Raw genomic sequence first — 14,291 nt, 5'->3', positions numbered from 1 at the left:
GCGTGGGACCCGCCTGTGAGGGGGCGGTGACAGCAAAGGTCGTGGGACTGAATGGGGACAAGGCCAGGCCCCTCACATGGGATAAGGATGGGCAGCCTGGACACCCCCAGCGCCTGAAACCCCCGGGGTTTGTGACCCCCCTGGGGGTCTGGCCAAGCCCTGCTACCCCCGGGGCCTGTTAAACACCCCCACAACGGGGTCTAGACACCCCCAGGGCCTGTTAAACACCCCCACAACGGGATCTAGACACCCCCAGGGCCTGTTAAACACCCCCACAACGGGGTCTGGACACCCCCAGGGCCTGTTAAACACCACCACAACGGGGTCTGGACACCCCTAGGGCCTGTTAAACACCCCCACAACGGGATCTAGACACCCCCAGGGCCTGTTAAACACCCCCACAACGGGGTCTGGACACCCCCGGGGCCTGTTAAGCCCCCGTTGGGGTGCCTTGGTCCCGAGGCCTGTGGCACCCCAGGGTCTCTCTGTCCCCAGGCCCTGTGACCTCGCCAGGCCCGGGGACCCCAGGTCTGCCGCGCGCTCCCCCGCCGCCAGGCGGCGCCCTCTACTCGTCGCGCTAACGTCATCCCCGCGCGCCGGCAGCGGCCGTCCAAGATGGCGGCGCCCAGCGGAACCGCCGGTGATGGCGGCGCGGCCCGGTACTGCCTGGTGAGCGGCATCCCGGCCGCGCTCCGCTCCGCGCAGCTCCGCGCCTACTTCAGCCAGTTCCTGGAGGCCGGCGGCTTCCTCTGCTTCCACTACCGGCACCGCCCCGAGCGCCTGCCGGCGGGCGGCGGGGCTCCGGCGCCGCGCACCTGCTCCTGCCTGGTGTCCGTGCGGCCCGGCCGCGCCCGCCGCTTCGTCCGCATGTACTCGGGCAAGCGCTGGGTCGGGCCCGGCGGCGCCGCGCTGCCCGGCCGCTGCCTCATCCGCAGGGTCCGCCTGAGCCCCGGGACAGGTACGGGCGGGCGGGGTCCCGGCGCGGCACGCTCGGGGCACCGGGCGGTTAGAGCTCCTCGCGGAGCTTCCTTGATGCTTCAAATCTGCTCCGAGGCAGGAAGAGCCCATGTGGGCTCCGCTTATTCCCCTCCCGCTCGGGGGCGCCGGGATTTACCCGCCCCAACCCATCGCTTTTCTCCCGCAGGCCCGGAGGCGTCTCCCAGCAGCGAGGACGGGGCGGCTGCCGGCGAATCTGTCACCGAGGCGCAGCTGAAGCGGCTGCCCGAGTTCAACCCCCCTTCCTTCATGCCTTTTGGGAACGTGGGCACCCCCCTGAGCGTGTTCCTGGAGCTGATCCGGGCCTGCAGGCTGCCCCCCCGCGTTATCAAGAAACTGCAGCTGGATTTTCCAAAGACTGGCTCATCCCGCAGGTATGGGAATGTGCCCTTTGAATACCAGAACACTGAGACAGTTGCTGAGGAAGAAGGAGTTTACACGGCTGCAGGGGATGAGATCACGGAGGGAGAGGAGCCGGTGCCACCCGCGGGGGTGACTCACCCTGCCCGGCCCGCGGAGGATGAGGAGGGGCAGGAGAAGGAGGAAGAGGAGTCGGACTCAGGTGATGTAAGTGGAATATTCCAGCACCATCCAGGCTCAGCTGCTGGAGCTATGAGGGCAGATCCCACTCTCAGAGCTCATTTTTAATCCTTTAGTTGGATAAATGGCTTGTTAGAAACAGTGTTAAAATACAGTTGTTCATCCCTTGGTGCACTGAGCCCCTTGGGGCAGGGACAGGGGTGCCTGAACCCCCCAAAACTGCTCAGGGTGGTCGTAGGGGTTGGTCCCAAAGTGTCTGATGTGAGGAGGAGCAGAGGGGAGGCTGCTGCTGCCCAGCAGACCCTGCCCTGCTGCCTGGCAGATGGGCCCAGCTCTGCTTTGCTGGGAAACGAGGTGACGGAGGTTGGGGACCACGTTTGTGTGCTGGGAGTGACGTGCAGAGCTGCAGAAAGGGCTGACCTTGGATGCTCCTGCACTTGGAGTTTAGTCACTCTGAGGAAAGTGGCTTTTGTGACAAAGGCTCCTGGAGAACTGGGCTGGGCAGGAGCCATCCCACCCCTCTCCCTGGCAGACGCCTGTCTGGCCTGTTCTCCCAAACCTCTGTCATTACAGATCCCCAGGCAAGCCATTCCCGTTCTTTCCTCCACCAGAATTAACTCAGATGCCAAATCTCTGCTGCAATTCCACCCCATTAGTTTCTCCTGGCAACAGGGAGCACAGAGAGCGCTTTGTTCCCTCCTTTTTCCAGCTTTTTAATCAGTGTTTTCTTCTCCAGACTAAACAGACTCCTCCAGCTGTTTCTCCCAGGCTGTTTCCTGGCTCTGCAGTCGTCCTTTTGGCTGTTCCTTGGCTGGTTAATGGCTGTGCCCAGAGCTGGGCAGGCAGCTCTGTGTCTGTGCCAGGGCGCCGCTTCCTGGGAGCCCACACAATCTCCTTAGGGATCAGCTGGAGTGGAACTAATTCGTTGCTAGTGCTGACTTCAGGTCCAACGCACCTGCTCCTTAAATGGGCATCTGTGCGGGGCAGGTCGGGCCTGTGGAGTGGGTGTGCTGTGGGATTTCTCCCTGCTGACTCTGGAAGTGGCGTTAGTCAGGGGATGAGCTCATCCGTCGTGTCGGGGCCTGAGCGCCGCGGGCCGGGCCCGGCTCTGCCGGCGGAGCTGCTCCAGAGGGACGGCCTTGGGAAGGGGTCAGGGAGCAGGGACGGGGCCGTGCTGGCGTCCCCCAGCTCCCTGCTGGGCTGTCCTTGCAGGACAACGACACGTGTGAGGAGTGGGAGCGGCACGAGGCCCTGCACGAGGACGTGACGCAGCAGGAGCGGGCGCGGGAGCGGCTCTTCGAGGAGGAGATCGAGCTCAAGTGGGAGAAGGGCGGCTCCGGCCTCGTGTTCTACACAGATGCCCAGTTCTGGCAGGAGGAGGATGGAGGTGACGTTGGTGTTTGTGTCACTGAGCCCACGAGCTTAAATCAGGTTTAAGCCCTTACAAACAGTCCAGGTCAACTGGAGCCACCAACACCTTGCCATGCCATGGCTTCTGAGCCTTCCCTTGGGCACAAAACTGGTCACCAGAGACCCCCCCAGAGCCCCCCGTGGTGCCATTGGGAGCCTCTTGGGTGGGCTCTGGGATTTGGGGAGTCTCTAATGCCATTTCCTCTGTGCTGGCACTGCTGAGGCACCACCTCGAGTGCTGTGTCCGGTTCTGCTGGCTCTGCACAGCTCCCTGACAGGAGAGGGCAGCCGGGGGGGTTGGGCTCTGCTTCCAGGGAACAGGGACAGGAGGAGAGGGAATGGCCTCAGGCTGGGCCAGGGGAGGGGGAGGGTGGACACCGGAGGCATTTCCTCATGGAAAGGGTGGTCAGGCCTAGGCAGGTGGTGGAGTCCCCATCCCTGGAGGTATCCAAGGAAAGACTGGATGTGGCACTCAGTGGTGACAAGGTGGGAACTGGTCACAGTTGGAGTGATTGGTCTTGGAGATCTTTTCCAGCCTCAATGATTCTGTGATCCCTTCCCATTTTGTTAGGGAAAATAGGGAGCTGGGCCACCAGCAAAGAGCTCCCCTGTGCCAGACCTCACCTAAAGTGCTGCTTCCCTTCTCTTGGCAGACTTTGATGAGCAGACGGCCGACGACTGGGACGTGGACATGAGCATCTACTATGACAAAGGTATCAGAGCTGAGCCACCCACCCCAGGGAAACCAGGGAAATTCTGACCATGCAGAATTTGGGGAGCTCTTTGTCATTCTTTGAAAGCATCCAAACCGTCAGAGAACCTGAAACAATGTTTTTCTGGTCTGGCAGCAAGCGTTGCCAAAAAGAACAGGTTCTGCCTCCTCTGCCTGGTGCTCTGGGGGAAATGCTGGTGCTGAGCAGCCTCCCTGAGCTGTGCTGCGCTGACTCTGGCTGCTTTCTCCCCAGATGGAGGGGATAAGGATGCTCGGGACTCGGTGCAGATGTGGCTGGAGCGGCGGCTCCGGGATGGGCTGGAGGATGGATCCGTGTCAGGGCAGCACATTGGCACCTTCGAGAGGTACACCAAGGTGAGCTCTGGGTGCCTGCTCAGGGCAGGAGGGGCTGTGCCAGGGGTGATGCCCATGGGGTGTGGGGTAGGAGGAGGAGAGGTCTTGGGTGTGGGAGGAGGGCAGAAGGCTCTGGGAAGATGAGGGTGGGATTTGTCCAGCAAGTCTGTGATGGTTTTTTCCCCTCTCCCAGGGCTTTGGCAGGAAGGTCCTGGAGCAGCAGGGCTGGACGGAGGGGCTGGGCCTGGGGAGCAGCAACTCTGGGATGGCCGAAGCTCTGGATAACGAGGGTCAGAACCCCAGGTGCAAGAGGGGGCTGGGGTAAGTAGCCAAGTGCCCTCTCAGCCCCTGTTCCCACCTCTGCCCAGGCTCTCTGGGCTCACAGCAGCTGAGAGGCTGCAAGGGGAGCCGAGTGGGGACAGGGCTGTGCCAGGGATCTGCCTTTCCCTGCACAGCTGGGGAATTCCACACAAACAGGCTGCTCTTCCTGACAATCCAGGGCTCCTTAGCGGAGCTGTGGTGTTGGAGCAAGGCTGGAACCACGTGCAGGTCTATGGAAGGTGTCCCTGCCCACGGCAGGGGGTGGAACAGGATGGGTTTAAGGCCCCCTCCAACCCAACCGTTCCAGGAAAGGAGCTGGGAAGCACAGGGATGCCTGGTGGCCTCTGCAGCCTCCCACCAAACCTTTCCTGCTTCCCTCCAGGTACCACGGGGAGAAGCTGCCAACTTTTATCAGGAGGAAGAAGCCCCGTGGGGACACTTCTGTTGTCATCTCCACCATCTACGATGACCCTGAGCCCCAGGACACGGGTGACCAACTGCTCCGGCGCCAGCCCCCCACGGCCATGAAGTACAGGCAGGACATGGCCTTTGTCCGGGCGTCCCACCCCGCCCTGGGCAGCCTCAGGTCCCAGCCACACTGAGCAGGGACTGTCACAGCCTTTGTCCTGCTCCCCAGTCCAGGCTGGCTCCTGGTCTCAGTGTGAAGCAGGGTGTTTATATATTTATTTTTAGTAAAAATACGGATTTGTAATAAAAATTGCCACGGTGGGGTTTTTTTCCCCACTAATTGAACCTTACAAATGAAAGGAAATGGTGTTCAGTAGGAATGGGGAAAGATGTTGGGGGGTTAAAACTTATATTCGTGCTGGGATCAACCAAATTTGTGTGTTTGGTGAGGCTGAGAAAGCAGAACTTGCAGCCTGAGAGCTGGGGAAGGACAAGCACAGACAGGGCACTGTAACTGTCCCACTGCTGCTGCCCGAGCGTTCCTTGGGCGTGGCGATCCCACACTGCTCGGAGAAACCCGTCGGGATGAAAGGCTTGTCCTGGCAGCCTGCAGAGGAATGCTCGGGGAGGCGGTGCCCTGCGGTTGGGCACCTGTGGGTGCTGCCTGCCACGGCTTTCCAGGGTGCTCTGCCCCGTTCTCCTGGCCCAGGCACGGCACAGGGGCGAGCCTCCGTCCCAGTGACCCAGAGCTGGAGGGCTAAGTGTGAATGGGGAAGGTCAGGCCCTGCGTGACTTCCTTAAGGGGTGAAGGGAGAGAATGCAGGGAGGGATTTCTGCTCCTACCTGACAGGAGGGTGTAGCCAGGTGGAGGTCAGGCTCTTCTCCCGGTCAGTGAGTGGCAGGACAAAAGGACATTGTCTTAAACTGCTCCAGGAAGGTTTAGGGTGGACATGAGGAAGAATTTCTTCACAGAAGGGGGGGTTAGACATTGGGAATGGGCTGCCCAGGGAGGTGGTGGAGTCACTGTCCCCCGGAGGTGTTTAAGGAAAGACTGAGTGTGGCACTCAGTGCCACGGTGCTGTTTGGTCAGAGCTAGGGCTCGATGCTGTCAGAGGTCTTTTCCAATCCTATTGATTCTGTGATTCTTTTGGAAAAAAAGCGGGGCTGGGGATGTGCTGGAGGGACAAGAGCCGGCACCGGGACTCGAACCCGCGACCCTCGCCCGGATTCGGGTCCCGGGTTCGAGTCCCGGCCAGGGCGGGGCCGCGCATCCCTCCGGCCGCCAGGGGGCGCTGCGGGACCGGCGGCCGCTCCGCGCCCGGAACGCGGCGCTGCGGGCTCGCGGCGACCCGGACCCGGCGCGGGGGCACCGGCGGCGGTGAGCGGCCCGCGGCACCGGGGGTACCGGGATCGGGGGGACACCGGGGGAACACCGGGATCGGGGGGAATACCGGGATCGGGGGGACACCGGGGGTACCGGGATCGGGGGAACACCGGGGGAATACCGGGATCGGGGTGAGTAGCAGGGGATGAAGCGGTCTGGGCAAGGAGGGGAACTGGGAGGGAGGAACGGGGAGTGGGGAAGGAGGGTCAGGAGGGCCCTAGGGAAGGAGAGGGGACGCGAGGGAAAGGGAAACACGGGGAGAAGGAGGAGGCGGGGATAAACGGGGTGTAGGCAGAGGGAGGGATTCGGGGGAAAAGGGGGTGATGGAGGAAAGAAGGCGTGGAGAAATGGGAATGTGAGGGGGAAAGGGGGATGTGAGCAGAGGGGGGGCAATGAGAGACGTGGGGGAAGGGGAGGAGGAATGTGGTCAAAAAGCGGGGTGCAGGCACTTTCCTTTCCTCTCCACCCGCTCCTGGCTGCGAATCCCAGCAGATCCCGTCCCTATAAGCGCAGATCAAACGATAAATGGGATGTTGTCCCGTCTCAGCCCGTGGCAGGAGGAGGAGATGAGCCACCATGTCTGAGGGCAGCAGGGGCAGTTCGCTGGCCTTTGGCCAGGTGGTCATCGGGCCGCCGGGCTCCGGGAAGACGACCTACTGCCACGCCATGCGGGAGTTCCTGGGCCGGCTGGGCCGCAGGGTGGCCGTGGTGAACCTGGACCCCGCCAACGAGGCGCTGCCCTGCCCCTGCGCCCTGGACATCGCCGAGCTGGTCACCCTGCCCGACGTCATGGACAGCCTGGGGCTGGGCCCCAACGGGGGCCTCATCTACTGCATGGAGTACCTGGAGGCCAACGCCGACTGGCTGCGGGACAAGCTGCAGGGGCTCGGGGGACACTACGTCCTCTTCGACTGCCCCGGGCAGGTGGAGCTCTACACCCACCACGAGTCCCTGAAGAACGTCTTTGGCCAGCTGGCCAAGTGGAATTTCAGGGTAGGGATGGGCTGGGTCAGTGCCTGGCACCCCACGAGCTCCAGGGGCCACGCTCTGTGGGCACAGAGCGGCACTGAGGGTACTCATGGCTGCTGTCTCCGGGAATTGTTTGGCCTTTCGTGTGAAGTGGCTTTATCAGGGAAGGAGGAGAATTTTGCCCTATTTTATGCTGGGAGGGATTGGCAAAAAATGGTGTGTTAGGGCTTTTAGTGGGATTAGGAGCAGGAACACAGATTCCTTCCCTCACGCTTAGCACAAAATCCCAGAATGGTTTGGGTTGGAAGGGACCTCAAAGCTCATCTCGTTCCAGTCCATTCCATGGGCAGGGACACCTTCCACGAGCCCAGATAGCTCCAAGCTGGCCTTGAACACTTCCAGGGATGGGACAAGCACTTGCTGTGCTCCAGGATCCTCCCCACAGCCCGGGTGTGTTTTACCCAGAGTGGGGTTCTGTGTGTGCCGGGAGCCTTGACACTGCCCTGAGGAATCCAGGGGCCATGCCAGGCCCCTCCTGCAGCCCAGCCAGGTCCCTGTGCACCCTGTGGGACGTGCTCTGGGCTCCCTTGCACAACGGGAGCTGCAGGTGAGAGCAGCCCCGGGAGCTGCTGACGCTGCGCTTGCTCTGCGGCGGGGCCAGACCATGAATGTGCAAACCCCGAGTGCTCTGAGCAAGAAGGGCAACTTCATTTGCCTGAGAATGTCACTGGGAATCTGCACATTAGAGCTTATTTTCATTGGAATAAATGGACATGGGATTGCAGTTGCTAAAATAAGACATTTACAGGGCTGTTTTGTGCTCTCCCAGGTACTCACGCCTGCCTGGGAGCCCCAGACTGGCTGGGTTCTGCTGCTGTGACTCAGCCTTAGAGCCCTGACTTGGAGTGACTTCCCCAGCTCTGGGACCACATTGTTACTGCCACACAAAACCCGGGGAACCGAACTGCTCGTTAGTGTAATTATTAATTATTAGTGCAAGCCACAATTGACTCTCCCAGCAGAACTTGGTGTGCTGCAGTTACTGCTCCCGAGTGGGCCTGAGCATTCCTGTGGGGAGGTGGGAATCCGGAGGCAGTTGTGTTGTTCAGGAGGGGAATTGCCTCAGCTCCCACCCCAAAAGCCCTGCAGAGTTCAGACGAGTGTGGAAACTTGAGCTGCAAAGAGAGAAACCCTGAGAAAGGGGGGAGCAGCTGCAGGGTGAAGTTTCTTGTGCTGGTGGTGGAGCTCTAAAAGCCTCCCCACAGCCCCTCCCTGGCTCTGAGCCGTGGTGGTCCAAGGGTGGGAATGTGGCAATAGACACTTTATATACATGGATATGTGTTCAGCCTGGAGAGAAGCTCCAGGGAGAGCTCTGAGCCCCTTCCAGGGCCTAAGCTCCAGGAGAGCTGCAGAGGGACTGGGGACAAGGGATGGAGGGACAGGACACAGGGAGTGGCTTCCCAGTGCCAGAGGGCAGGGCTGGATGGGATATTGGGCAGGAATTGTGGGGGTGGGCAGGCCCTGGCACAGGGTGCCCAGAGCAGCTGGGGCTGCCCCTGGATCCCTGGCAGTGCCCAAGGCCAGGCTGGACATTGGGGCTGGGAGCAGCCTGGGACAGTGGGAGGTGTCCCTGCCCATGGCAGGGGTGGGACCAGGTGAGCTGCAAGGTCCCCTCCAACCCAAACCATTCCAAGGTTCTCTGAGCCTGTGTTTTACGTGCAGGAGGTGGGAGGGGGGTGGTCCTTTCCCCACATGGCGCAGTCAGGTCTGAGCTGATTGTCCTGTGGCCATTCCAGACTGTCCCACGAGCAGCTGGATGGACTTGCCACAGCTCTGACCTTGTGTGTCCCTTTGTGCCCTTGCTGCCCAGCTGGCTGCCGTGCACCTGGTGGATTCCCACTACTGCACAGACCCCGGGAAGTTCATCTCCGTGCTCTGCACCTCCCTCTCCACCATGCTGCACGTGGAGCTGCCCCACGTCAACGTCCTCTCCAAGATGGACCTGATCGAGCAGTACGGGAAGCTGGGTAAGGGAATTCCATGGAACCACAGCGTGCTTTGGGGGCAGGGGACCTTAAGCCTCATCTCTTCTGCCTCCCTGCCGTGGGCTGGGACACGTTCCACTATCCCAGGTTGCTCAGAGCTCCATCCTGGCCTTGGACGCTTGAGGAATTTGAGGGGGAGGGATGTGGAATTGGGCTGTGTCAGGTGCAAATCAGCTCTTTGGGAATGGGGGTGGCTGGGGAAGCTGCTGTAGATGTCACTGTGCTCCTCAGCTTCCAGCTTGCCTTCAGAGATGCCTGTCTCCCTGCAGCTTTCAACCTGGATTATTACACCGAGGTCCTGGACCTCTCTTACCTCGTTGACCATTTGGCCTCCGATCCCTTCTTCAGGAATTTCCGCCGCCTCAACGAGAAGCTGGTGGAGGTGATCGAGGACTACAGCCTGGTGTCCTTCGTGCCACTCAACGTCCAGGTGACCCAGCAGGAGGGAACTGGGAGCCTTGCATGTGTAGCAGCTCCTTTTTGTCTGCTCAGAGCCACAGGGCTGGAAACCTGCGCTGTGAAGGGACTCAGGGAAACACACCCAGAGCTGTAAATGATCTGTGGCAGCCAAAGGAAGGGAAAAGGCTGATGAGCTTGGGGCTACCTGGGCCTCTTGTCCTGGGGTGGGGAATCCAGGCTCCCCCTTCCTTCAGCTCTTCTGGCCTTCATTTCAAGTCTGGTCTGAGGATCACCTAAACCCTTGTTAAATTAGGGAGCAGCAAACAGTGAGAAGATCGGGAGGAATACATCGGGGAGGGGGGGCTGGAAACGTCCTTGATCAGGCAGTTGGCAGAAGTGTCAACAGAGGCCAGTGGGCTGGGACAAGATGATGAAAGGGAATGAAAGGGTGGAGAGTGTCAGTACCAGTGTCCCTGTTTGTCCCTGTTCGTGTCCCCGGGGCTTCGGGCACTGTCCCGGTGGCCCAGAGCCCCAGAGAACATCCCCAGTACAGCCCAGCCTGAGCTCCTGCCTGTGGGGAAGGAGCAGGTTCCCAGGGAGCCGTGTCCCTCCTCCCAGGACAAGCAGAGCATGCGGCAGGTGATGCAGGCCGTGGACAAAGCCAACGGATATTCCTTCGGGGACCAGGAGCACCGCAGCCTGGAGGCGCTGATGTCGGCAGCTGTGGGGGCCGACTTCCACTTCTCTTCGTATCCTCTGTGGTGCTGAGTTTAATTTCTCTCTCCTTGGGGGACAAAGGCTGGGATTTGCAGGCCCAGGTTGTTCCTGACATCACCTGGTGGGTGATACACGTGTGGGGAGTGGGGAGGGCTCAGCCCAGCCCGGGGCAGATGCCGTGAACGTGTCAGGAATCTTTTGACAACTTTCCTCTCTCTCACTCTCCCTTGGTTGGGTTCTTTCCTTCTCCTTCAAACCATACAATTGATTCTCCTACACTTGTCAGGTCTGGGATCAGGCAGAGCCAGAAATAACTCAGGTGATGCTGCGTCTTCCTGATGGCCTTCAGGCTAATGTGAGGCTGGGCTGGTTCCTCGCTGAGAACGTTCAGAGCTCCTGCAGAAGGGAGTGTTTGAGCCCAGCCCCTCGTTTTCCTTAATTACTGTGTTATCAGCACCCTGGCAGTGCAGGAGAAGTATGTGCAATCTCAGGACAAAGCCGTGGAAGAGGAGGTGATGGATCTGTGACACGCCCTTCCCCCCCACTCCTCTGTTTTGACACCTCTCCTTTTCCTCCCCGGAGCTTAAGCTGTGACTCAGAGCAACTGAAAGCCTTTCCAGGCAGGGTCTGTACTCCCTCTCTGGGTGGGTTTGACCTCCCGAGCTTCGGCCCTGCTGCCCAGAGCAGGGATTTGGCAGAAGGGAGGTGGCTGAGGGTCTTCCCTTAGGAACAGAGAGATTGAGCCAGGGAAGGCAGGAATAGCAAGGAAAAGAAGCAAGATAAAGTCTCCTCCATCATGACCAGGACAGATCCAGAGAAAGAAAAATCAGCTGGAGCTGCCTCATGTGCAGGGAGACTTGAGGCACCAGTCCTGGGCTTGCTGCAGGAGCACCGTGCACGGGCCCCGTGCTCCGAGGAGAATCCAGGCCGAGACGCCTCCGCGTCGTCTCAAGGACAGAAAGATGTTTGTTTTTCTTTTTCTTAGAAATAATGATGGACTCTTTCTTAATAAAGCACTCCTCGGTCTCACTTTCATCTTATGAGTTTGCTGAACCTGAATAAATAAACCCAAGAGTGCTGCAGAGCCCGAGGCCAAAGCGCCTCCGGTGGGAGCGGCGGCAGCTCCGCGCCGTGAGCGGCAGCTCCGCGTTGGCCGGGGCCTGGCCCTCTCTGATCTGCCTGAGAACAGGCTCAGCGCTTGCTGGAGGGAGGGAGGGCTGTGGGACGGGAAAGCAGGTCACTCCTGGTGATCCAGGAGCGATCCGGAGGCTGGAGCGGGGCCGCGCGGAGCCCAGCGCGCAAAATGCCAGCTCGGCTCTTGGAGGCTTTTGGTTAAGAAAGCCCCTGTGTGACTCAGCCCATGGTTTGCATGTCGGGCCTTTCCCAGGAGCAGCCCGGTGTGTCCTCATCCACCTTCCTTTTCCTGGGCTTGCTGTCTCCACGTCCCAAATCCTGGGGCTTCCCCACCTGCCCATGGAATTCCCTCTCGCTGTCCTGCTGCAGCTCCCAGGGGCGGCAGCAGCTCTGAGCCTCGTGTGCCACTTGCTCTGCTCCCTGCTCCAGCAGCAGCTGGGGCATGGATCGGGAGGGCTGGGGGGTGACAAGTGAGGTGCCCACATCAGGGAGTCTCCGAGTGCCTCCCGGCAGCTCCACACGGGATGGGAGCGGGCACGACTCCCGATCCCAGCTCTCTGCAGAGTCAGCATCGCCTCTTGCCCAAGATCCTGCATAAAATACAACAGGATTTTCTCACAGGATGATTTGGCCCCTGGCAGAGGGATTGGAGACCGGATCCTCGATGGATCTGAATGTGAACAGTCTTGGGCAGCTGGGCAAGGAATTAAAATGAATTTTTCACACATCTCCCAACTCTGTGGCCAGGATCTGGAGACAAGGAGGAGCTCAGGGAGAGGACAAAGACATAAACACTTGGGCTTCAATCAGACCCCTTCCCAATGAAACTCAGATTTTAGATGTCAAGGTCAAACCCCTGTGCGCTGCCAGTGCCTCAGCTCTTCCCGAGAGCCCAGGAATTTCCCTGGGTATTCCTGGCTGGAACCCAGCAGCTGCATTTCAGTGCTGAAGCTCTGGAAGCCAATCTAACCATAACTGAGCTGAAATTCCATCCTCACCCTGTGGCTCGTGGCCTTGTCCTCGTCGCTTTGGAGCTCTGTAGTTGCTGTGAAGGGGTGGGAGACAGGATCATAAAAATATTAATTTTATAGTGGCTTTGTCATGGCTTTGAGAGATTTGGTGGCTTAAAAGGGTATGGTCAGGTCAGACTGAGTTATGCAAGAGCCATCAAAGCTTTTGTGGCTTTCTGGCTTTTTTATTTGAATGCCCTGGATATCTGCAGCCTCAGCCTTGCAGGTGCTGAGGAAAATGGGAATCAAGGGGGACGGAAACCACTCAGCTCAGGCCACGGATCCTCTGCTGTGCTCAAGCCAAGAAATGCTGAGGTCTCAGAGAGCTTCAGCCCCAAAACTGCAGCAGTTTTGCACCAAGGAACTTCCTATAGACGGATCAGGGGCTGAACCGGGACCCCCAGCCCAGCGGGGACCATCCTGCTCCTGCTCAGGGTGACCAGGAGGAGGCAAGGCTGGAGCCTGGTGTGAAATCCAGGTGTGAAACCCAGCCTGCTCCTGCATCCTCACATCCCCAGGCTGGGAGGGGACACGGCCGAGCTCCCGGGGCTGAGGGAGGTGACACTTTGGCTCCTATCGCTGCCTTGAGCAATCGGCCGGGGCCAAGGGCCAGGATGAGTCACCCCAACCGAGGCACATCCCTGGGAGGGGGCCCGGCGCTCTGCCGAGCTGGTCCTACCTGCTGAGCCCACCCTGACCGAGGGACTGAACCCGGCAGGGCACGGTTTTGGGGATGGAGGGATTTGAGCATCAATCACAGCCACGGATCTGGGCTTTGCTGGGTCCCCTCCCGGGTTCCAGCCCTAATTTGTGGCTCCATCACGGAACTCCCGCTCAAAAGCTGGGTTTCCCCAAGTGGTGCTCTCTAAGGGGGGTAAAAAACCTCTCCAAAAACCCCAAAGGCCCCAGAGCAGACACTGGTGCCAGCCTGGCAGGAGGCTGCCCCGAGGCCAGGGACGATGGACACCCCGTGTCTGGGTGCCCAGACTGGTGGTGCCTCAGCCAGGACCAGCCAGCCCCAGCCCCAGTCCCGGGCACAAAACCCTGGGGGGAGGCTGGGAGAGCTGGTGACAAGGACAGGCCTGGCTGTGGGTCCCACAGCTTCCACTCAGGATGGGCAGAGTCTTTTGCAGGCAGCAGAACATCCCTGCTGGCCCTCAGAGACCTGTTCTGGTGGCCTTGTCCCCATGGCTACCAGCCCCTGGGAGAGTGACTGCAGGGTGGGGGACACTCCCTGGCCCTGGGGCACCCAGTCCCTTTGCTCTAATGGTGTTTAGGACACTAAAACTCATATATTTGAGAGCTTTTCTGGATGCCCCTTCAGGGGTGCCGAGAGCATTCCACAGCCACTGGGCAAGGACCAGGATGGGGATCGAGGTCCTGATGTCTCCCTGGTCTTTCCACCTGGGTCCCACCATCCTGTGTAAAGCAGGGGGACAGAAGGACCCCAGAGAACTCCCCAGCAGCACAACCCTCTCACAGGAAGATCCAGGGCCTCCTTCCCAGCCTGGGAAAGTTGCCGGACCGGCTGGGAGCCGGGGAGCACCATCCTCCTACACGGCCCAGCCACGCTGCAATTTCAGCAGCTGTTGAAATCAGTTAACTCCTGGGAAGCCAGGGAGAACCCACAGCCCCAGGGATGGACAGACACCCCGAGTTAACCCTTCCTGGGCACCAGCACCCACAGCTCCCACCCCCCACCCTCCAGTTTAACCAGTCCGGGTGTCCCCAGGCCGTCGGGTCAGGGGCCAGCGCGAGCCCTCGGCTCGTTTTTCCCGTCGGCCGCCCCGCTTTGGGTAATTACAGGTCTGGGGCTGTTCCCAGGCTGGGAGCGCTCGGGGCCAGGCGGAGGCCGAGCTTTGGGGTCCCTCAGTGGGCTCTCCCCAGGTCCA

At 60.2% G+C, this 14,291-nt stretch overlaps 2 protein-coding genes across 4 annotated transcripts; both read left to right on the top strand.

Annotated features, from left to right (window-relative positions):
- Positions 1-602: 602 nt before the first annotated feature.
- On the top strand, positions 603-5,330 carry GPATCH3 (G-patch domain containing 3). The gene is made up of 7 exons (XM_068994397.1): positions 603-958; positions 1,145-1,563; positions 2,749-2,923; positions 3,600-3,659; positions 3,912-4,033; positions 4,206-4,333; positions 4,716-5,330. The coding sequence occupies exons 1-7, from the start codon at positions 616-618 to the stop codon at positions 4,933-4,935; spliced, it is 1,467 nt and encodes a 488-aa protein (XP_068850498.1). The 5' UTR covers positions 603-615; the 3' UTR covers positions 4,936-5,330.
- Positions 5,331-6,065: 735 nt separating this feature from the next.
- Positions 6,066-10,874, top strand: GPN2 (GPN-loop GTPase 2). 3 transcript variants are annotated; one of them, XM_069036174.1, is made up of 6 exons: positions 6,066-6,119; positions 6,673-7,118; positions 8,965-9,121; positions 9,409-9,569; positions 10,157-10,287; positions 10,710-10,874. In XM_069036174.1, the coding sequence occupies exons 2-6, from the start codon at positions 6,702-6,704 to the stop codon at positions 10,780-10,782; spliced, it is 939 nt and encodes a 312-aa protein (XP_068892275.1). In that variant the 5' UTR covers positions 6,066-6,119; positions 6,673-6,701; the 3' UTR covers positions 10,783-10,874. The 3 variants fall into 3 exon arrangements, with proteins under 3 accessions (XP_068892275.1, XP_068892276.1, XP_068892274.1); XM_069036175.1 differs by lacking the exon at positions 6,066-6,119 and adding an exon at positions 6,121-6,142; XM_069036173.1 differs by lacking the exon at positions 6,066-6,119 and having other exon boundaries at positions 6,560-7,118.
- Positions 10,875-14,291: the final 3,417 nt, after the last annotated feature.

Source organism: Aphelocoma coerulescens, chromosome 23 (genome assembly GCF_041296385.1).
Source record: "Aphelocoma coerulescens isolate FSJ_1873_10779 chromosome 23, UR_Acoe_1.0, whole genome shotgun sequence".
NCBI classification, from domain to species: domain Eukaryota; kingdom Metazoa; phylum Chordata; class Aves; order Passeriformes; family Corvidae; genus Aphelocoma; species Aphelocoma coerulescens.
The sequence above is the reverse complement of the archived record's forward strand: the minus strand, read 5'-3'. Positions and strand labels throughout refer to the sequence as shown.

Coding starts and splice junctions, on each gene's coding strand:
- GPN2 (XM_069036174.1), top strand. CDS start 6,702: ATGTCTGAGGGCAGCAGGGGCAGTTCGCTGGCCTTTGGCCAGGTGGTC. Junction 7,119..8,964: donor TGGCCAAGTGGAATTTCAGG/GTAGGGATGGGC, acceptor CTTGCTGCCCAG/CTGGCTGCCGTGCACCTGGT. Junction 9,122..9,408: donor CGAGCAGTACGGGAAGCTGG/GTAAGGGAATTC, acceptor GTCTCCCTGCAG/CTTTCAACCTGGATTATTAC.
- GPATCH3 (XM_068994397.1), top strand. CDS start 616: ATGGCGGCGCCCAGCGGAACCGCCGGTGATGGCGGCGCGGCCCGGTAC. Junction 959..1,144: donor CCGCCTGAGCCCCGGGACAG/GTACGGGCGGGC, acceptor TTTCTCCCGCAG/GCCCGGAGGCGTCTCCCAGC. Junction 3,660..3,911: donor GAGCATCTACTATGACAAAG/GTATCAGAGCTG, acceptor CTTTCTCCCCAG/ATGGAGGGGATAAGGATGCT.